The sequence below is a fragment of the Heterodontus francisci genome, chromosome 17, assembly GCF_036365525.1.
Source record: "Heterodontus francisci isolate sHetFra1 chromosome 17, sHetFra1.hap1, whole genome shotgun sequence".
In the NCBI taxonomy this organism is placed as follows: Eukaryota; Metazoa; Chordata; class Chondrichthyes; order Heterodontiformes; family Heterodontidae; genus Heterodontus; species Heterodontus francisci.
In genome coordinates this window covers 21,936,963-21,961,049 of record NC_090387.1, presented here as the reverse complement: position 1 = coordinate 21,961,049, position 24,087 = coordinate 21,936,963, and the positions used below count along the sequence as shown (strand labels likewise).

Here is a 24,087-nt window from a genome sequence, read left to right as displayed (position 1 = left end):
ACTATTTGAAGAAGAGCAGTTTTCCTGCTCCCTTGGCCAATATTCTTTCCAAAACAAACACCACCAAAATCTATTTAATGGTTGATCATCTCATCCAGTCTTTATGGGTCCTTGCTTTGTGCAATTTTGAGTGCTGCCTTTGCCTAAATGGATGAAAATCCCAAGATTATCCAGATTTTTAAGATCTCTAACACATATATCAATTTTGTGGTGCCTCTCTGAATTGTCTCCAGAACGTAAAGGTCTTGCTTATGTCTTGGTGACCAGAATTTGACATAGTCAGGGGAGGCAGTGGCGTAGTGACAATGTCACTGGACTAGTAACCCAGAGATCCAGGCTAATGCCCTGGGGACATGGGTCCAATCCCACCACGGTAGATGGTGGAATTTGAATTCAATTAATAAATCTGGAATTATAAAGCTAGTCTAGTGATGACCATGAAACCATTGTTGATTGTTGTTAAAAACCTTTCAGGTTCATTAATGTCCATTAGGGAAGGAAATCTGCTGTCCTTATCTGGTCTGATGTACATGTGACTTCAGACCCACAGCAATGTAGTTGACTCTTAAATACCCTCTGAAATAGCCTAGCAAGCCACTGAGTTATATCTAAGAAAAAGTCTAAGAAAAATAATGAAATTGGACAGACCACCTGGCATTGACCTTGGCACTGGAAACAACAATGGCAAACCCAGCCCTGTCAGCCTTGCAAAGACCTCCTTACAAACATAGTCATGGAGATACAGCAGTGAAACAGGCCCTTTGGCCCACCAAGTCTGTGCCGACCAGCAACCACCCATTTATACTAACCCTACAGTAATCCCATATTCCCTACCACCTACCTGCACTAGGGGAAATTTATAATGGCCAATTTACCTAACAACCTGCAAGTCTTTGGCTGTGGGAGGAAACCAGAGCACCCGGCGAAAACCCACAGGGAGAACTTGCAAACTCCGCACAGGCAATACCCAGAATTGAACCTGGGTCGCTGGAGCTGTGAGGCTGCAGTGCTAACCACTGTGCCACCCATTTAGGGCTTGTGCCAAAATTGGGAGAGCTGTCCCACAGACTATTTAAGTAACAGCCTGACATTGTCATACTCACAGAATCATACCTTACAGACAGTGTCCCAGACACCACCATCACCATCCCTGGGTATATCCTGACCCACCAGAGGTGACGGCTCAGTGGTATAGAGTCAGGAGGGAGTTACCCTGGAAGTCTTCAACATTGAGTCTGTACCCCAAAAAGTCTCATGGTATCAAGTCAAACATGGGCAAGGAAAATTCTTGCTGATTACCACCTAACACCTGCCCCTCGGCTGATGAATCAGTGCTTCTCCATGTTGAACATCAATTGGAAGAAGCACTAAGGGTAGCAAGGGCATAAAATGTACTCTGGGTGGGGGAACTTCAATGTCTGTCACCAAAAGTGGCTCAGTAGCATCAGTACTGACTGAGCTGGCCGAGTCCTAAAGGACATACCTGCTAGACTGGGTCTGCGGCAGGCGGCAAGGGAACCAACAAGAGAGAAAAACCTACTTGACCTCATCCTCACTAATCTGCCTGTTGCAGATGCATTTGGCCATGACAGTATTGGTAGGAGTGACCACCGCACAGTCATTGTGGAGACAAAGTCTCATTTTTACATTGAGGATATCCATCATCATGTTGTGTGGCACTACCACTGTGCTAAATGGGATAGATTTCAGTCAGATCTAGCAACTCAAAACTGAGCAGCCATGAGGTGTTGTGGACCATCAGCAGCAGCAGAATTGTATTCAACCACAATCTGTAACCTCATGGCCTGGCATATCCCCCACTCTAACATTACCATCAAGCCGGTGGACCAACCCTGCTTCAATGAAGAGTGCCGAAGGATGTGCCAGGAGCAGCACCAGGCATATGTAAAAATGAGGTGTCAGCCTGGTGAAGCTACAACCCAGGACTACTTGCATGCCAAACAGCATAAGCAGCATGCGATAGACAGGGCTAAGCGATCCCACAACCAACGGATCAGTCCTGTCACATCCAGTCGTGAATGGTGGTGGACAATTAAATAACTGACAGGAGGAGGAAGTTCTGCAAACATCCAATCCTCAATGATGGGGGAGCCCAGCACATCAGTGCAAAAGAAAAGGCTGAAGCATTTGCATCCATCTTCAGCCAGAAGTGCCGAGTAGAAGATCCATCTCGGTCTCCTCCTGAGATCTCAACATCACAGATGCCAGTCTTCAGCCAATCCAATTCACTCCACATGATATCAAGAAATGGCTGAAGGCACTGGGTACTGCAAAGGCTATGGGCCCTGATAACATTCGGCAATAGTACTGAAGACTTGTGCTCTGGAAATAGTCGCGCTGCTAGCCAAGCTGTTCCAGTACAGCTACAACACTGGCACCTACCTGGCAATGTGGAAAATTGCCCAGGTGTGTCCTGGACACAAAAAAGCAGGAGAAATCCAACCCGGCCAATTACCACCTTATCAGTCGACTCCCGATCATCAGCAAAGAGATGGAAGGGGTTGTCGACAGTGTTATCAAGTGGCACTTGCTCAGCTTTAACCTGCTTACTGATGCTCAGTTTGGGTTCTGCCAAGGCTACTCAGCTCCTGACCTCATTCAAACCTTTGTCCAAACTTGGACACAACAGTATAACTCCAGGGGTGAGGTGAGAATACCTGCCCTTGACATCAAGGCAGCATTTGACTGAGTATGCCAACATGGAGCCCTAGCAAACCTGGAGTGAATGGGAATCGGGGGAAAACTGTTGGTTGGAATCATACCTAGCACAAAGGAAGATAGTTGTGGTTGTTGAAGGTCAATCATCTCACTCCCAGGACATCACTGCATGTGTTCCTCAGAGTAGTTTCTAGACCCAACCATCTTCAGCTACTTCATCAATGACCTTCCCTCCACCATAAGGTCAGAAGTGGGGATGCTCGCTGATGATTGCACAATGTTAAGCAGCATTTGCGACTCCTCAGATACTGAAGCAGCCCATGTCCAGATACAGCAAGACCTGGACAATATCCAGGCTTGGGCTGATAAGTGGCAAGTAACATTCGCCCCACACATGTGCCAGGCAATGACCATCTCAAACAAGAGAGAATCTAACCATAAATAAAAACAAAAAGTGCTGAAACCACTTGTTTTTGTTTCAGATTTCCAGCATCAGCAGTATTTTGCTTTTATTTTAGAGAATTTAACCATCTCCCCTTGACGTTCAATGGCATTACTATCACTGAATCCCCCCCCCCGACCAAAATCCTGGGAGTCACCATTGACCAGAAACTGAAATGGACCAGCCGCATAAATATTTTTGCTACAAGAGCAGGTCGGGTGCTGGGAATTCTGTGACAAATAACTCATCTCCTGTCTCCCCAATGCCTGTCCACCACCTACAAGGCACAAGTCAAGAATGTGATGGAATACTCTGCAGTTGCCTGGATGGATACAGCTCCAACAACACTCAAGAAGTTTGACACCAGAACAAAGTAGCCTGCTTGATTGGCACCCAATCCACCACCTTCAACATTCACTCCCTCCGCCACCGACATACTGTGGTAGCAGTGTGTACCATATACAAGATGCACTGCAGTAACTCACCAAGGTTCCTTCGACAGCACCTTCCAAACCCATGACCTCTACCACCTAGAAGGACATGGGCAGCAGTTGCATGGGAACACCACAACCTGCAAGTTCCCCTCTAAGCCACTCACCATCCTGACTTGGAATTATATTGCCATTCCTTCATTGTTGCTGGGTCAAAATCCTGGAACTCCCTTCCTAACAGCACTGTTGGTGTACCTACCCCACATGGACTGCAGCGGTTCAAAAGGTGGCTCACCACCACTTTCTCGAGGGAAATTAGGGATGGGCATAACCAGTGACACCCACATCCCCTGAACGAATCAAAAAAAAGCACAATCTATTCTATCATTAAGACTGCTTATTTTCAGCTCTGTGACATCGTCCGACTCTGGCTTTGCTTCAGCAGCTCATCTGCTGCTGAAACCATCATCCAAGCCTTTCTTACCCTTAGACATGACTATTCCAATGCACTCCTGGCTGGTGTCCCACATTCTACCCTCCATAAAACAGGTCTTTCTAATCTCTGCTGCCTGTCTCCTAACTCACTCAAAGCTCTCTGCACCCATCACTCCTCTGCTTGCTGGTCTTCATTGGCTCCAATTTAAGCAACGGCTCAATTTTAAAATTCTTCTCTTGATTTTCAGATGCCTCCATGGCCTTGCCCCTCTCTATCTTTGCAATCCCCTCCTGCCCAACAACCCTCTGAGATCATCTGCACTCCTCCAATACTGGCTCTTGAGCCTCCCCACTTTTAATCGCTCCACCATTGGTGGTTGTGCCTTCAGCTGCCAATACCCTAAGCTCTGAAATTCCCTGTCTAAACCTCTGCACTTCTCTACCTTTCTTTCCACCTTTAAGATATTCCTTAAAGCCTACCTCTTTGGCCAGGCTTTTGGTTATCTGACCTAAAGTTGCCTTATGGGGCTTGGTGTCAAATTTTGTTTGACAATGCTTCTGTGAAGCGCCTTGGGATGTTTTACTATGTTAAAGAAGTTATATAAATATAAGTTTTTGTTTTTGTTCATGCAGTTTTCCAGAATGCTATACAATTTGATCATAACGTCTTCTGACGTATATTCTACTGATGTAGCTGCGTTGTCATTATGTATTTTACAAGGACTTGTCTCAACACCAATCCCTGGGGAACCCTGTGAATTACTCTTTTCCCCCTCCCCCCCAATCCAGGTGGAACTCCTGTAACAAATATCTCTTGCTTACTACTCTTCTGCCAGTTCCTTACTCTTACTGGAGGTTTTCCTAAAGTTCCCACAGCTTTCGGCTTAACTGATAGGCATGCATGTAAAACTTTGTCAGGTATCTTCTGGAAGATTAAGCACGACATGTCATCACAATTTCTCAAAAAGGTGATATCCTAAATGAACTCTGGTAATCCCTATGAGCTCTGTGGGCACAAAAGTGCAAATTGTTGAGGCTGCCCTCCCCACTAAAGTAGAACTTGCATTTATATAGTGCCTTTCACAACGATAGATCATCCCAAAGCTCTGTATTACCAATGAAGTACAGTGGTGACACAGTGGCGCAGTGGTTAGCACCGCAGCCTCACAGCTCCAGGGACCCGGGTTCAATTCTGGGTATTGCCTGTGTGGAGTTTGCAAGTTCTCCCTGTGTCTGTGTGGGTTTTTGCCGGGTGCTCCGGTTTCCTCCCACATCCAAAGACTTGCAGGTCGATAGGTAAATTGGCCATTATAAATTGCCCCTAGTATAGGTAGGTGGTAGGGGAATATAGGGACAGGTGGGGACGTAGTAAGAATATGGGATTAGTGTAGGATTAGTATAAATGGGTGGTTGATGGTCGGCACAGACTCAGTGGGCCGAAGGGCCTGTTTCAGTGCTGTATCTCTAAAAAAAAAGTACTTTTACAATGTACTCTGTTGTAATGTACAGCAATGGGTTTGTGCATAGCAAGGCCCCAGAAACAAGTCACAAATTGCCAATTAATGGAATTGATATGAAGCTGGCATAAATTTGAAATTAACAATTATCATTACAATCCATTTAACTGTTATTTAAATGCAATAATTTTTATCCTTTATCTCTAATGTAGTGGGTGAAAAAGTACATTATAACCCAATTTTTATGTTTAATTATGTGCCCCAAATTTATATCACACCCTATGAGGTGTGTTATGCAATTGTGGGTGCCTGATCCACCATACCAGATTGGGCACGATTGCCTGAGGCTTGCAACATACCAAGGCACCGAGTACATGCTGAAATGTGTGACAAGCACAAAGTTTTTTGCGTTATGCTGATTCGCTCCCTGACTTTTTAAATGAAGCAGTCCTTATGTGATAGGCAGCTTAACAGCAATCTTGATTTTGGAAAGGGTGCCCAAGGGGAAGTCAAAACTCTGTTTAATTATTTTTTGGGCACCATGTCCCATTGTGTTCCCTGTGCTGCTTCCAGAAAATGTAGTCCTGGCATGCCAGCATAATAATGTAAATGTGTCCAGTGCACCAGTGCATTTATGTAAAATCAGCTGTGTTCATAAGAACATAAGAAATAGAAGCAGGAGTAGGTCATTCAGCCCCTCAAGCCTGCCCCGCCATTCAATAAGATCGTGGCTGAAGTGTCCCAGGACTCATCTGTTTTGGGCCTACTCTGCATAACCCAAGATTTCAAAAATCTATCTCCCTCTTCCTTAAATACATTTAGTGATCTAGCCCCCACAACTCTGAGGTAGAGAATTCCAGAGATTCGCCACCCTCTGAGAGAAGAAATTCCATTGCATCTCAGTTTTAAATGTGTGTCCCCTTATTCTGTAACTATGTCCCCTAGTTCAAGATTCCCTCACCAGTGGAAACATATTCTCAACATTTACCCTGTCAAGCCCCCTTAGAATCTTATATGTTTCAATCAGACCACCTCTCATTCTTCTAAACGCCAATGAATACAAGCCTAACCTGTTTAGCCGTTCTTAATAAGATAACCCCTTCATCACAGGAATCAGCCTAGTGAACCTTTTCTGAACAGCCTCCAATGCTAGTATATCATTCCTTAAATACGGGGACCAAAACTGCATGCAATATTCCAGGTGTGGCCTCATCAACACCCTGTACAGTTGTAACAAGACTTCCCTATTTTTAAACTCTAACCCCCTAGCAACGAAGGCCAAAATTCCATTTGCCTTCCTAATTACTTGCTACACTTCCATGCAAACTTTTTGTGTTCCATGTACAAGAACACCCAGATCCCTCAGTACTACAGTATTTTGTAGTCTTTCTCAATCTAAACAATAATCTGCCTTTTTATTCTTCCTACCAAAGTGGATGACCTCACACTTTCCCACTTTGAACTCCATCTGCCAAGTTTTTGCCCACTCACTTAACCTATCTATATCCCTTTGCAGATTCTTTGTGTCCTCATCACAACATCCCTTCCACCTATTTTTGTATCGTCAGCAAATTTGGATACACTACACTCTGTCCCTTCCTCTAAGTCATTAATACAGATAGTAAATAGTTGAGGCCCTAGGACCGATCCTTGTGGCACCCCACTAGTTACGGCTTTCCAACCTGAAAAAGACCCATTGATCCCAACTCTCTGCCTTTTGTGTATTAGCCAATCCTCAATCCATGCCAACACATTACCCCAAATACCCTGACCTCTTATTTTGTGCAATAACCTTTTATGTGGCACCTTATCTACCGGTTCCCCTTTATCCACTCTGCTTGTTATATCCTGAAAGAACTCTAACAAATTTGTCAAAAATGATTTCCCTTTCATAAAACCATGTTGACTCTGTTTGATTGCATTATGTTTTTCTGAATGTCCTGCTCTTTCTTCCTTAATAATGGACTCTAGCATTTTCCCAATGACATATGTAAGCTAACAGGTCTATAGTTTCCTGCTTTCTGTCTCCCTCCTTTTTTGAATAGGGGCATCATATTAGCAGTTTTCCAGTCCGCTGGTACGCCACCGGAATCGACTGAGTTTTGGCATATTATGACCAATGCCTCCACTATCTCTGCAGCCTCTACTTTTAAAACCCTTGGTTGCAGGCCTTCAGGTCTCATGCTATATGGAATTTCATGCAGTGACAGTGCCTATATGTCATGTGTCTATGCTTTGTTGAAAACACAATATTTCAACAAATAAAGCTCCTGCAATAATTTATGCATGTAATTATGAATTGATGTTGAATAATGTATTGTTTTATTGATTAGGTGCTGAATGAATTATCATTACACGATGTTACATTACTTTATGGAAAATCACCCTTATGGAAGAGAATTATCAATGCAGTTCGATACCTACAGGTAGAGTTTATTGTATATTACTGACTTGACTATTCCAATATGATCAGAAATAATTTCTATACTGGTTCTGAATTCAGATTGCTGCAGCTGCTATAAAGCAAGTAAACTTGGAAGTATATCTTCTGAACTATGTCATAATACTTAATGTGCTTCTACTTTGACTCAGGCTTTAACACAGTTATTTTACTTTATTCTAAATTGATTAATGCCTTTGTTTAAAAAAAATACAAGTTTGTTAAGTGTTTGTACAGGATCAATGCCGTATCTCCATCTCTGCATTTGTCACAGATAACTAGTTGAATTCTTGTGAAACATCATTTTCTATTATTTATAATCAGGGATATTTGGCAACATTCCATAGATTTTTCAAATACTCTAATTCAAATACTCCAATTTGAGCAGTGCTGGGCACACCTACCTTTGGGCCTCTGTCAAGTGCAGATGCTCAAGAAAACAAATTGGGTGGTATTGTGATGTCACCCTCCCTCATTAGCATGGGGTTACCACATTTGCACATGCTGTGGGTGAAAGATTCCCCTCCCTCGCACCTCGATACCGATGGAAGTATCCAGTCAACGCCAAGGGGACAGATATTCCGCATCCTGGGTCTCTGCTGCTTTTTGCTCTTCTTTGCAGCAAGGAAGTAAATATTTCCTGGGAAAATCAGCTTTGATAACATTAGACCACTTAGGAATGTGATGATCAAGGGTTCTAGGACAAAAAAAGTTAATAACAGCAAATTTTGAAGAGTTGTGGATGGGATATTTTTTGCCTTCTGCACGGCAGAAAATTCTTCTGGCTGTAGAGCAGGTTGTCCCTCTTCAGCAATTCTCTTCCTCTTCATTAGATCAATGCTGCCTGGAGATACACAGTATAACTCTTGCTTCTCCTGGTTCTCATGAGTTAGGAATAATCACACTTCCAGTTTAAAAGTACTGGAACTCTTTTTTGATTTCATTCAGCTGCCATATTGCCTGGGAAGAACTGCTTAGAGCGGTATAGTTTTACACATCACGTGACTTCAGTGTGGCAGTGAAATGTGCCCCCCTGGAACACACTTACACATGACAATTAGCTCTTAGCTCTTTATGACTAATATAACAATAACATTTACATGGAAAAGTAAGGCCTCCTTGAAGACAGTAATGAGGTGGGCCTATAGAGTAAAACTTGTTCAAGGGAACCATATTCTTATCCTAGACTTTGATCATATGGTCAGAAACAGATAGAGTTTTGGGATTGAGGGTGACGGTGATGGCTGAGTTGAGGGGCAATAAATAGAGGCTTGCACAGGGGATGGGATTGGAGTGCCTGTTATTTGCAGCCAATTTCTTTCCACGCCTGCTCGCAAAAACTGTGGCTTACAGTCCACACTGTCCCCTTTCCTTACCATACCATGCCATCGACAGTCTGTTATGACCAAGGTGGGAGGAGTGCACTGTTTATTCTAGGCCCACTTCTCCACAGGTCAAAACAGATAATTTAAATTTTTCCACTTACTGATACATTCAATCATATACTCTATTTTTCCCCAGAATAAACACATCAACCAGATTTCTTTCATAAACAACAAACCAGTCTTAACCAATAATGGAGTAAAACATACACATAAATTGAAATATTAAAGTCCCTTATTTATCCTAGCCCCACACACACACACACACACACACACACACACACACACACACACACACACACACACACACACACGAAAAGAAGGTATGGAAAGATATAATTTGTTTTGGTTAGGCATCCCAAATGCATATAGGCGGCTGTCGCTAGAATCTTCCTAGAACAGTTCTTTCCAGGCGATGTTGAAGGTCAGTTTGGGTAGGCTTTCCAAAAAATACAGCTACAGAGGCTCCAAATAGGTCTTATAGCAGGAATTCAGCAGCAAGGTTTCAGTTTCCACGTATTTTGATTATGCAAGATTCCTTGAAACATGCAGGGGTTCTTCAAATACAAAAGGAAATAGGAAACTGCAACATCGTATACAGGGTTTGTTTTCAAGGGACAGAGGGCTAAGCTGTTCTTCTTCTGGCAGACAAAAACCAACTGTCTGGTTTAAAAGTTCAAACTAAAACCTTCCAGAAGTCAAGCCTCCTGACATCTATAAATTTTGGTTTGTCACTTCTTTGTAAACATTTCCCCAAGTCAAAAACAAGCCCTGATGGGCGATTATCCACAGACAGATGCCTTCCAGTAAGACTTGTTTACTAGCCAAAACCAGGAACCTTTTGGTGACTTCTTTTTTTAAAAAAAACACAAAGTTCAGCAATCTCTTCAAGAAAGCAGATGATCACTGTCCATAATTTAAATATAAGTCCTTAACATATTTTACAAAAGAAATTGATGCAATTTCGCAACACATCTCCCATGTAGCAGGAAAGAAGATAAACCAAAACAAAAATAAAATTACAGAATAGACACAGAAACACAACTGGACAGAAAGAAGCAGAGAAACAGCAACACAAGAAGTTTTGCCTGCTGAAAATGTGGGGCCTCATCTGGACTCTCCCAAGTTGTCAGCTAGTGCGAGTTCCCCTGTGGCTTGCCCATGGCATTCTGTGTGGAATTCTCTCTTCTTACATCCAGTATTGGAATTTAGCTGGGGTCCTTTACTATGTTTTTCAGGTTAATGTGCTTTATAGGTCATAAAACAAAAAAGTACTGTGGGTTTATATTCAGTGATCTATCTTTTTTTTCTTTCTCACACACACACGCATAAAGCACAAAATAGCATTTTGTGATACAGTATATGAGTAATTTGAAACCTGACATGTGGGGACTTTAGTAGCCTTGGGAGAAAAAAGATGACTTTAGACCTATGGGCTGGAGTTTTATGAACCCTGTAAGGATCGGAACAGAGGTGGGGGGGGGGAGTTGTGGGGGAGGCAGCGGCCATAAAATTGCAAGGAAGGCGGGTGTTGGAGTATCTGTTGCCTTCCTGATGCTGTGGAGTTTAGTCAGGGACAGGGAAGGCTGAAGACAGCCTTGCTGTCCAGAGGCATATTGAGATCCTTAAATAGCCTTTCAATGGGCACTTAAGGGCAGCTTCCTGCCTCTGCTCCCATATAACTAACATCGGAGGGACCAATCGTCGCCTACAGACACCGCCAGGTGAGACCTGACAGCCTCCTGGTGGGCTGGGGTGGGGGAGGTGTTCCTCTTCTGGGGACAGTCCTCGGCCTACAGAGAGCCCCTATGTGGTGAGGGCTTCCCCCGCGGTAAGACCCTATCTGCCCTCACCAACATCCCACCCCACCTCCTCGCCGGGGCCTGTCTGACAGCCCGAGCAACTCTGACTCCACTTACCTGGGTCCCCTCCATGTTTGTGACAGCAGACCTCCTGCAGTACCGGCAGTGGCCACTGCTCCCAGTGACACTGCTGGTACAACTGAGCTGCTTGCCCTCCGATTGGCCAGCAACTGTGGAGATGTGGAAGCAGGAGTTTGTCCCTGCAAGGGACGCGTCCCAGACGGCGGGAGTTAATTGGCTGCCTGCCATGGAATTCAGCTGGCGGTCCTAAACAGGGCCAAGGCGGATACCCCACCCCCCCCCGCAAATTGCTGCCCGTCACAGAAACCCCCGCCATTGGGGTAACATCCAGCCCATGGTTCCTCAAGCTCTCCACCACTGGGATTTTCCTTATGTTATTTCTGGGTATGTTGTAGATGAATTGATAGTGATCAATTGCTAGGAGCCAACCTTCTTCCTTGTTTGGTTCACAGCAACAAGCTTTGAGTAAGCAGGAGACAGTTGAGTGTATGGAACAGACTTTATTCATGTAGCACGGCTAATCAATCCATGCAATATAAAGGGTAATAATTTGTGTTTCTCTTGATGCTGCTCCCTGGCATAGCCCTGCAACTTCACCTCATCCTCATCAATCTGCCTGTCGCAGATGCATCTGTCCATGACAGTAGTGGTAGGGTGACAATTGCAAAGTCCATGTGGAGACAAAGTCCTGTCAGAAGTGCCGAATTGATGATCCATCTTGGACCTCCCCGAAGTCCCCAGCATTACAGATACCAGTTTTCAGCCAATTCCATTCACTCCACGTGATATCAAGAAACGACTGAAGGCACTGGATACCGCAAAGGCTATGGGCCCTGACAACATTCCGACAATAGTACTGAAGACCTGTGCTCCAGAACTTGCCGCACCCCTACCCAAGCTGTTCCAACACAGCTACAACATCTACTTAGCAATGTGGAAAATTGCCCAGGTATGTCCTGTACACAAAAAGCAGGACAAGTCCAACCCGGCCAATTACTGCCCCATCAGTCTACTCTCAATCATCAGTAAAGTGATGGAAGGTGTCGTCGCCAGTGCTATCAAGCAGCACTTGCTCAGCAATAACCTGCTCAGTGACGCTCAGTTTAGGTTTCGCCAGGGCCAGTCAGATTCTGACCTCATTAAAGCCTTGGTTCAAACATGGACAAAAGAGCTGAACCCAAGAGGTGAGGTGAGAGTGACTGCTCTTGACATCAAGGCAGCATTTGACCGAGTATGGCATCAAGGAGCCCTAGCATCCAGAACAAAGTAGCCCACTTGATTGGCACCCCATTCACAAATATTCACTCCCTCCACCACCGACGCACAATAGAAGCAATATGTACCATCGACAAGACCTCTACCACCTGGAAGGACAAGGGCAGCAAATGCATGGGAACACCACCATCCGCCAGTTCCCCTCAAAGCCACACACCATCCTGACTTGGAACTATATCGCCGTTCCTTCACTGTTGCTGGGTCAAACTCCTTGAACTCCCTTGCGAACAGCACTGTGGGTGTACCTACCCCACATGGACTGCAGCAGTTCAAGAAGGCTCACCACCACCATCTCAAGGGCAATTAGGGATGGGCAATTCATGCTGGCCTAGCCAGCGATACCCACATCCCAGGAACGAATAAAAAAAAACCTTTTTATACACCGTTTGTTTACAACAAGCTGATATTTCATACATAGACAGACCTTTGGACTGTTAACTCCTCAGATATGAGATAATTCCTGACTTACGCTTATGTTGGTCATTTATTTCAAAGCATCTATATATGGGCCAAAGTTGTTTATTAATGGTCAATGTCCATTCTATCCAGCATGCCTTCTGTTCCAGTTAATAATCAAATATCTGGAGTAGAAGAGGACTCATTTGTTTGTATTAAATGTTTCACCTTTCTGTGTGTGTCTCAGAAAATGTGATGATCAATCAATCACTTTCACTTACTGCAGTTTATTATGGATATTATAGTGCATTATTAACTCTCAACTCTTGTTTGTCTCCACATTGCAGATTTTCTCATTGCTCTACTTCTGATTCTTTTCTGGTTTGATCTCCCTTTCTTTTCCTTCTGGCTTTTTCCTTTATTTTGTACTGTTCCTTCCTTCTTCAACTTTCCTGTCTTTCTCCAGGTGGTAGGTGGTGAATGGTGGAAGAACACAAGAACTAGGAGAAGGAGAAGACCTTTATTTATTTAGAGATACATCACTGAAACAGGCCCTTCGGCCCACCGAGTCTGTGCCGACCAACAACCACCCATTTATACTAATCCTACATTCATCCCATATTCCCTACCAAATCCCCACCGTTCTCCTACCACCTACCTACACTAGGGGCAATTTACAATGGCCAATTTACTGGTCAACCTGCAAGTCTTTGGCTGTGGGAGGAAACTGGAGCACCTGGCAGAAACCCACACAGTCACAGGGAGAACTTGCAAACTCCGCACGGGCAGTACCCAGAACTGAACCTGGGTCGCTGGAGCTGTGAGGCTGCGGTGCCAGCCACTGTGCCGCCCGTTATGGCCAGAGAGCCTGCTCCGCCATTCAATATGATCATGGCTTATCTTAGGCGTCAATGGAGTTGATAGGAGAGAGAAGGGGAGAGGAGAGGCAGAAAGAATGAGATACTTAAGTTGGAAGGATGGAGAAGGAAGAGATATATTCTCAAGAACAGGAAGTGGCAGAGGGGAAAGGGTACAAGGTGCAGTTCAATACACATCTGGCCAACAGCTATTGGTGAATTTTGAACTGCAGGTCTTAGCAGGCAGGTTGTGTGGTGTGACATTGCCACAGGTCCTATTTTGTGGTGGTGGATGGAAGATCGTGGCTCAGGATCAATGGAACCAGTGGCAGGATCATTTTAAGATGGTGAAGGAAAAGGTGAGGGCAGGGAGGAAGGTGCTTGGGTTACTCAGGGCAGGAGGCCATTGGAGGGAGAGAAAAAAAAAGATGAGGAGAAATTCAGAAAAAAACGGAGGTGAAATGGTAAGGAATAAGTAGCTAAAGAGGGAATAAGGAGAGGGATTCTGCTCCCAGATGCATATTTGACAAAAGCACTGTTATTTAAAACATTTCCAGCATGGCGAACAACATCGTTCCTAATTTGTAGGGAAGCCTTATAAGGAATTGCCACCTTGTAGTTGATAAACCAGTCAGATAGAGTTTTGGCGTACAGCGAGTGAATTTTCCAAATGGAACTCCTCTCAATTAGGAGAAAACCCTGTTACTTAAACTGAAAATGAATTAAGTAACAGAACCCTCTATTAGCTCCCTCACTTTAAAAGTGCATTTCCTTTGAAAAAATGGAGCATAAGGGAAGAAGGAGGCATGTGGTGGAAGGAAGCTGTCACACAGAGGCTGGATTGGGAGTGGAACTCCTACAAACCTAGGGCTCAATTTTATTGGGGAGACGCCTTCTGCGGCGGTGCACTTTGAACTCAGCGCGGCGCCCGCATTTAGCGGCCACCGCAGAGCCCCCGCGAAATTATGTGCGGGGGCTCATCAGCATCACTGCGCCGATGTGGAGAGTCGGGACATTTGGCCCAGTGATGAACCCTATTTTAAAGCGCCCCAGTACCAGCTTCCTGACAGCTGTCAAAGAATACTTACCTGACTACTAAAGAGTGGAGCTGCTGTCAATCTGGCAGCAAAGCAGAAAGTGCTGCAGAAATCCAGCAGATCAGGCAGAAGCTCTCTCTCCACAGATGCTGTCTGACCTTCTGAGATGACCGGTATCGGGAGCCATGTCTGCAAAGGATAGTCCTTATCTCCAAGAAGCCACCCCTCCATCTGAGCCAGTTCAGTGAACAGTGATGGCAGCCGGGACTGGCGCAAGACCCAGGTGTCATGGCAGCTGCCTGAGAAGCGGTCACACATTCGCTACAACCATCTGTGGTGTTCACATACCAGCTTCACCTAGATTGAGAAGGCTCCTTTAATGGTGATGTCTGCAGGTGGTAGCCTGGCAGTAGGTCTGATGGCCACATGAGTGCAGTCTATGAACATTACAAACTATGGTTCCCCGGCAATGGTGCCAGAACCAATGGCCCTCTGGGCCTGGCTGTGAGAGTCCGTCCTGAAGCAGACATCCTCACTGGCCCTCCAGTGCAGGGCATTGGTGACCTCTCTGATGCAGCGGTGCACTGCTGACTCTGTGACCCCACAATGGTCTCTGGTGGGCCCCTAAAAGGCTGCAGAGGCATCAGGCTTGAGAACCGCTGTCACAATGAGGAACAAAGGCATGGGACGTCCACTGGAGCCCATGGGCTGCAGGTCAGCCTTGAGCAGGGCACAGAGACATGTCACCACCCTCTATATGTGCAATCTCCTCTGACACTGGTGCTCTGACATCCAATGGCATGTCATGTGGGGCCTGTAGTTGCACAGTAACCGTAATGGCGAGCTGCCTTTGGGGGATGCTGCTCACGACTGGGGCCCTCTACCTGGATCACACCTGCCTGTTGGTATTGCTTCTGGTGCATACGGATCCTCACATGCAGAGGATCACACAATGTAGGATGAGCCATACCTATTTCCATGTGATAAATAAAGTTGAACCCTTCTTGTATTCAAAGGTTCCTAACAGGGCATGGATTGGTGTTGACGGGTACATCAGCTGCTTTCCTGGATCAACTATGTGGCGTGCCATGGCATTGCCCATCTTGGCCAACACTCAGAGTGGCACAGCATGACCACATCAAGATCCTACCAACTGAATCGATTGCCCCCATCATCCATAAAACCTTAATGCTCCTGCCCTTTCTGGCACCCTCCCCATACACACGTGCCTAGTGTGCCATTGCCCCCTCACCACAACAGAGCGTACACTGTTAACGGAGGGATGGTACACGGTACCTCCCTTCATGCCAGCACAGCTTTCCCTCCAGTAATCCCAGACCCCCTCCCTTTCAGAATGCAGAGTGCGACCCCTGTGTATTCCCCCCTCCCTCCTCCCTTTGAGAATGTAGAATTAGACCCCTGCATATCCCCTCTCCCTTTAAGAATGCAGTTAGACCCCTGCATGTCCCCCTCTCCCTCCTCACTTTAAGAATGCAGAGTTAGACCCCTGTGTATCCCCCCCCCTCTCTCCTCCCTTCCGTAATGCAGAGCGAGGACCTGCCGGCTTTTCAGATCATGAACGGAATGGCATGTGACGGCTGCCCGTTCAACGAAACATCCGGCAGTGTTGGTGGAGAGGCAGTGGTCTGCATAATCAGCATAGGTACGTAATCATTACCGTATGTTGATTGTGGTGCTGCTGCCTTGTGGTGGGGGGGAGGTGGGGGGCGCACCGAGGTCCCGCCGACACCGGTAAAATGCGGTGGGCCCACCTCGACGTCGTGGGTCGAGGCGGGCCTCTCCCCGCAGCATTTTACCGGCCCCTGCGCCGCAATCTGCGGCATCGAGGGACCAGTAAAATTCAGCCCCTAGTGTTGGGCAATGGCTGACTGGGAAGCAGCGGGCCACAAAGATATGGATTATGTAACGGTTGGTGAGTAGAGTCAGCCAGGAGACAGAGTTCCAGATATTGAGCTACCAGGGGTCAGGGCCAGGCACAATTAATAGGTTGGAGGTATTAGGCTGACAGAGGCAATGCTCACTAAAAAATGTTAAAAATTTAAAAGGCCAACCACTTCGGGCCAATGCTGAATTAATTTTAAATAATTTTTTATTAAAAGAAGAAAGGAAAGATTTCTGGCAGTCAGGTTTTTAAGATAACTAAAAGAAGTATTAAAGTACTTCACTGAAAGGCACAGCTCTGGAGAATAGTCTGTGCCAGGGGATCAGCAGCCCCAATAGCATCTTCTAGTGGGTAAAATAGCTGTGACCAGTAAATCACGAGATGGATTTTGCAATTTCTGTTCGAGTGTCATCTACTGGTGTGACAGGGAAATGCCATAGTTAACAGCTAAGTATGGACATTTTAGCTTTGGAGCTCCCGCAGGAAATGTTTACATAGGACTTTTCCATGGAGGTCACAACCTAGGAAAAAGAAATATATTATTTGTGGCTTTCCTATCACATTGCCAGTAGGAATTAGGAGGAACTGAGCCTTGTTCCAAAAGTCTATTAAGAATCAAAGAAAAGCAGTGGTTATTTCATGGAGTGGATTTTTCTCAAATGCTATCGTTTAAAGCATATTAATGACATGCAACAGTGGTCATGTGATAGTAATGGGAATGGACATTCAATCCAATGTGCAAGTGCAAATTAGTGTAGCCAAAAACAGGAATTCCCTCTCTTAAAATAATTATCAGCCAGGTGGAAACAGCTTTTAAATTTCAATTTCAACTACAATCTGTGGGGGGGGGGGGGGTGGGGGCGGGGTCTAAATATTTTTAAATCAATTTATGTGGTAGGGACTGGGAGCTGAAGAGTGAGCCAGGAATGTTTGGAAATGAGGCTTTATTCAAGTTGGGTGCAGTCGTGAGCACTGGGTGTGTTGTGGGAAGATTTTGCATTCAGTGATGGGGATTGAAGAGTGAGACCAGGTTTGGAATATTTATTATTGGGATTTGAGGGTGAGGCCTGAGGGCTTGGTTTGGGGAAAGGTGAAGTGAGCTGTACTGGCAATATTTTCTTTCCAATGTAATTGGACGCTCAGTGGGGTGAAATTGTGTTAAAAGATGTTGACACCAAATTTCCTCATCAGTTACACTATAGATAAGCGTTATTGTGCCAGAATGTTATCCTGTTCATCAGCAGAGGGTGTTACATTCACATTTCCTGAATACGTTAATGATTAACTGGTGTAAATACTGCTGTTATTAATGTGTAAATTAGCCATAAGCAGCTGAACCCAGACCCCACCATCAAGGAGACTTCAGTGCAATATTAATGTTGTACCTGTTCTCTCTCAGTTTGGCTCAAATCTTTTCCTGGCATCTATAGCCCACATCTTTATTCTGTGTTGGCAGCAGTATAGCAATGCGGGTGGCATCTGTGCCCACTGGGCAAGTAAGCAATAGAGGTGGGTGAAGGAGAACACTGAAACTTTCAAAGGAGGATCTCGATGCCTTTTAGAGAAAAAGAGGCAGGATCTCTTGCGACATCGCTCTTCCAAACCAGGCAGAGCAACCTGGAGGTGGTGGCTTTGGTCCTCGCAGCCAACTCCCTCACTCCCAGGACAGTAGAGCAGTACAGAAAACAAAATTAATGATCTTATCAGCTATATAAAGGTAAGGCACCCCCAGTGGCTTTCCTTTCCTCCCTGCCCACCCAGGGCAGCACCACACTCTTCATCCTTCTTAAAGCAGCACTCTCAGTATTAACTCTGCACACTTCACTCTGGTTAAGGGCACCTTGCCTGTGCCACAGCCGCGCACCCCACCTAACACAAAAACTGCTGCGTTGCACAACCCTAAGACACCCTTCCTCCACTCTAATGTCTTTACACACCTCCACCTCTCTCACCTCACTACTTTCATCACTTGCCGTGCACTTCTTCACTGCCAGCCTTACGCTTACTTACTTAGGTCATTGCAGAAAGTGCTGGCCCACAATGCATGACCATTAATGGAGGCATCCCATCAATGCAACACTTCACACCCCCCCACCCCACCCCCAATGAAGAGAAGTGCATGACCCTCATGGGGAAATGCCATCATAGCTGCACTGGAAATGGAATTTAGCATCATCTTGTTGGGTCTGGGTGAGTGACTGAACATCTACAATGTTGTCCTGGAAGCCCTGACTGCTTTCCATCCCTTGGTCCCCTTCATTGTGAGGGGGTCAAGCTCATTTCTTCTCAACTTTTGCTTTCCTCTCCTGCATACACAAGCACAGAGTCACAAGAAGAGTGGGAGGAAGAAGACCTGGGCCTCTGACTTGGTTCATTTTTTAGGAAGAGGATAAGGAACCATGGAAACCTGAGAGAGACAAACTATCCCAGCTAGTTCACCCTCTAGCCCAAACCACTGCCCCAGTCTATCACCTGCATCACTGGCTTGTTCTTTCCCACCAGCTGAGGCACCTTCACCCAGAGGGATTTAGATAGTGATGGTGAGGATTTGTCACTAAGTGAGCCACTGAACCTTAGGAGCTGGAAGAGGGGGCGATGGGTGAGGATGTTCCCTCTTTCCCATTGGTTGCACAATACATGCACTGACAACTCACTGGCTAATATTGCTGAGAAAGAAATATTTGCATTTGTTTAGTGTTACGACCGTGGCGGGAGCAATGCACTGTTAATTCAGTCCCGCATATTATTAAGCTTTCACACCCAATCGTCAAACAGCCAAATTACACACCTTAGTAACCCCAGAATGAAACAGACCAAACCAGGTATCTTTAGACAACAACAAATTAACTATTTATTAAAATATCTAAATCTTAAACACTATTAAGATAAACGTATGTCTAAAGACCTTATAACTTATCTAATCTAACTCCTGCATTCACACGCACACACTCAAAAGTAACAATCGTTAACTTTTTTAAAGTAGAGTTTGTAAAATGAGCTGTCTCTTAAGAATAAATAAAATAAGAAAGTCTTTGCAGGTTACATTCTTGATGGATGCGGTCTTCTAATGTGGAAATGGTCAAAGGTCTCTCGAAATCTTCATCCGGATTAGATGAAAATACTCTGTTCTTGATAGGCATTCAAACACTTCAGCTGCAGTAGGCATTAAGCAGCAATACAAGTAATTTCTTGAAAAAGAAAAGCTTTTCTTCTTTATTTAGGGAATTAACTTGGCTTGTAGCAACTTGTAGAATTTTTCTGAGAGAGAATAAAACAGCCTCTTGTCTTCAGTACACCTTGCTGAAAAGTCTGTCAGAACTAACTGGTCTCAGCCAGTTTCTGCCAGCTCCACGCGCAGTCCAAGTGGACACATCATACCATGTGACCTATCCTGCTGTTACCCATGGTAACAAAAATGCAGCTGCAGCACACTGTGTCTCAGAAATTCCAGAATGTTCTCTCCCTGAAAGGTGCACTGTTTTTAATAGCGTCTTAAAGGCACACACACGGTTTTTAATCTGAGGAGAAAACATAATTACAGGTCCGTGACATTAACACCTTTCACAACCTCAGCATGTCCCAAAGCACTTTAAAACCAATGAAATGCTTTTGAAGTTGCAATGTAGGAAACATGGCCGTCAATTTGCACATGGTAAGGTTCCACAAACAGAAACATTATATTGACCAACTAATCTCTTTTTAGTGGCATTGATTGAATGATAATATTTGCCAGGAAACTGTGACTTGTGGCAGCCTGGAAATGTGTGGAGCTGTAAAACCTAAGGGCTGCTGTCACTTTTGTTGCCACAAACGGAGCAGTAGTGGCAGTGGAGTTATTCTGCACATCCCTCGGGATGAAGTTGACAGAGATGCCCAGTGATATCCTTGGAGAGACACAGCTCCTTGGAGATGCCTTGTTGGGCCAGTATGCCCTGTACACACGGGGGTAAGATAGTGCCTTGGGGGGCTGTAGTCTTCTGCCATGATTCTCCTGTCATGAACACATTGCTGCCTCCAATATGATGGCGTAGAGTAGTATGCCCATGGGAAAAGGAACCCCTTGACTGAAGTCAGAGCGTGGTTTTGGGGGTGAGAACAGAGGGCAGTCAGGGCTCCCAAAACATTCCTCTGGGAAGCGGAAAGCAGGAGAGTAAAATGAAGTGTTGGTGTCAGTGATGTGAAGCAATGGTTTAAAAGAAGTTCCTGTGAAGCCTGCAATCAGCAAATGACTTTGGCACACTTTTCAGCTTAATAACTCCTCACTTACTGAAATGACAGGGAGCTGCTGCTGTTGGACCATTTTTCTGGGTGTTACTTGACTGCAGGAGTAATATAAACTTAGATGACTTCCGTGTACTTCAACAGCTATGCAACTGAATCCAAATGTGTTTGCAAGGCTTAAGGCTTACGCTGTTGAAAATATGCCCTTTAGTAAAATGATTGCAAACATGTACTGGAAAAGAAATTTCCTCAACCTTTTTAACGGCATAGTAATGAAGATAGCAGTGCAATCCATGGCAGTTACTGCACAACCACTTAATGTATCTGTATGAGTCTCTGACAACTATTTTCATGAGCCTTTATCTGATTATTTTAAACTTTATTTTAACACTTTAATTTAAAATAAAGGACAAGGCAGTTTGACATGAGTGTGTTACTGTCTGTGCACGACTATCATTCAGCACCATTTCACCCAATTCAGTGTTGAGGGCATTAGAATGAAAAGGAAATAACTTTTTGCAACATTCACCAACTTTTGTTCAGGCTTTCAACAAACAAAGGAAGAAGACCAAGGTTCATCTGGTTCTTCTGCGACCATCCTGATAGTCACATGATACAATGATAATGGAGTGATTGCAATCAATCTCTATTAATTAGTGTACAAAAACCCAGGCATGAGGTGAGGAAACCCTGGTGATGGAGAGCTTTGGAACCATAGGTCCAAAGTCATCTGTTCCATCCAATCCCGCTCATCACATGTCATGTCACAAATAACTCATATACTGTATCCCAAAATGTTGCAGAAAAAAACAGGTTGAGTAAGATTCAATAGAAAACCCTTTTAATGCATAGAGGAAGGCATCTGATAACTCCTACCTGTAGAATATAGGAGGCTCCTAATGATAAAAATTTACCACTGTTAAACAAATTAAATCCTTTGAATTGAAATATAATTTTCAGTCTTGTCGAATTATGGCTTAAAGATTGAGAGGGTAAGGTAATTTTATTTATAATGACCATATGATGTGTACAATTTGGAAGGATGGATTGGCTTATTGCCTGTTGTTTTAGGCGATTGTTCACCATGTCGGGGCTGTTAGCTTGTGTACGTAAAAAGGGGCAAAATTTACTTGAGAAACTGCACAGACATTGTAATTTAACACAGTAAAGTTACCTTTTAGTCCCTAACCAGGATAAAATGGCAGAACCAATGACGTTTTTTTTTAGAAAGCATTACTTTTTCTTAGAAAGCTTTGTGAGAGTGCATCATCCTCTAACCAGGGATATATTAAGCCATATTTGAGATGTTCCCTAGTTCACATCCATGAATAGCAGTTCAATTAGGACCTGCTGGACATGTACCAGCTTGTAATTTACCTTGTAACATGGGCAAAAAAACAAAATAGGCCAAGTTGGTGTAATTCTTTTAGCCAAATATTGATGAAATATAGTGAACATTTTTAATTATTGTAAGTAAAATATGTAGCCTGTCACATGTATCAGTTATTACTGAATGTTTAATACAATACAGTGACTGTATTTGAATCACTTCCAGTATATGCTAACTGCTGAAACAAGGGTAAATAGATTAATGAAGAAAATGAAGACTTATCAGATTCAACCTGCAAACAAAGCACAAGAATTTTACTTCAATATAGATCGGCAGCTACCTGAGTATTTTGAGGTGGGTGACCATTTAAAATATGGATGTTTGATATGGAAGCCAATGATGTGGAAACATAGAAGTATAGAAAGATTTAAGGCACAGAAGGAGGCCATTCAGTCCATTGTGTCCATGCCAGCCGAAAAAGAGCTGTAAGGTCTAATCCCACTTTCCAGCTCTTGGTCTGTAGCCCTATAGGTTGCAGCACCTCATTTGCAGGAGGGTTTCTGCTTCTATCACCCTTTCACACAGTGAGTTCCAGACCCCACCACCTTCTGGGTGAAAGAATTTCACTTCAACTCCCCTCTAATCCTTCCACCAATTACCTTAAATCTATGTTCCCTGGTTATGGACCTCTCTGCTAAGTGAAATAGGTCCTTCCTATCCACTCTATCTAGGCCCCTCATAATTTTGTACACGTCAATTAAATCTGCCCTCAGCCTCCTCTGTTCCAAAGATAATAACCCCAACCTGTCCAATCTTTCCTCAGAGCTAAAATTCTCCATTCTTGCTAACATCCTTTTAAATCTGTTCCATACCCTCTCTAGTGTGATCACATCCTTCCTGTAATGCAGTATCTAGAATTGTACACAGTAATCTAGAGGCAGTCTAACTAATATTTTATACAGTTCTAGCATAACCTCTCTGCTATTATACTCTAGGTCATGGCCAATAAAGGAAACTATCCATTATGCCTTCTTGACCACCTTATCTACTTGTCTTGCTGCCTTCAGGCATCTGTAGATGTACACTCCAAGATCACTTGTTTCCCTGTACTTTTCAGAATCCTACAACCTATTGTGTATCCCCTTGCCTTGCTTGTCCTCCCCAAATGCATTACCTCACACTTCTCCAGATTGAATTCCATTTGCCACTTTTCTGGTCACTTAACCAGTCCATGTAGACTACATCAAACATCCTTTTGACACTCTTTGTTACCTCTTCAAAAAATTCAATCAAGTTAGTTGGACACAAACTTCCCTTAACAAATCCATGTTGTCTGACCTTGAGTAATCTGTGCCTCTTTAAACGATGATTTATGTGTTCTCTCAGAGATTTTTTAAATAATTTGCCCACCACTGAGGTAAGGCTGACTAGCCTATAATTACTCAAACTATCCCGTTTTTAAACAATGGTACAACGTTAGCAGTCCTCCTGCACCATGCCTGCAGCCAGAAAGGATTGGAAAATGATGGTCAGAGCCATCACTATTTCTTCTCTTGCTTCCCTTAGTAGCCTGTGAAAAATTTCATCAGGGTCTGTGGTTTATCCATTTTCAAGGATGCTAGACATCTTAATATATCCTTCCTCACTATGTTTATCCCAACCAATATTTCACATTCTTCCTCCTTACTACAATATCTGCTCAATGTTCTCTTTTGTGAAAATAGATGCAAAGCATTCATTAAGAACCATGCTCACATCTTGTGCCTCCACACACAAGTTACCTTTTTTGGTCTGTCACCTGTCGTTTTAATTGTCTACCTTGTTTCCACTCTGACTTTTCTATCGTTGGCCTGCTGCAGTATTCCAATGAAGCTCAATGCAAGCTCGAGGAACAGCACCTCATCTTTTGACTGGGCACT

General features: G+C 44.3%; 1 protein-coding gene across 3 annotated transcripts in view; it reads left to right on the top strand.

Annotated features, from left to right (window-relative positions):
* Positions 1-24,087, top strand: part of LOC137378753 (rifampicin phosphotransferase-like) — a 200,945-nt gene that overhangs the window by 144,485 nt on the left and 32,373 nt on the right. For 2 of the 3 annotated variants that reach the window (XM_068049132.1, XM_068049131.1), the window contains exons 24-25: positions 7,778-7,870; positions 22,394-22,522. In XM_068049132.1, the coding sequence (XP_067905233.1) occupies positions 7,778-7,870; positions 22,394-22,522 (222 nt within the window). The remainder of the gene's footprint in view (positions 1-7,777; positions 7,871-22,393; positions 22,523-24,087) is intronic. The other variant, XM_068049133.1, reaches the window with a different exon arrangement.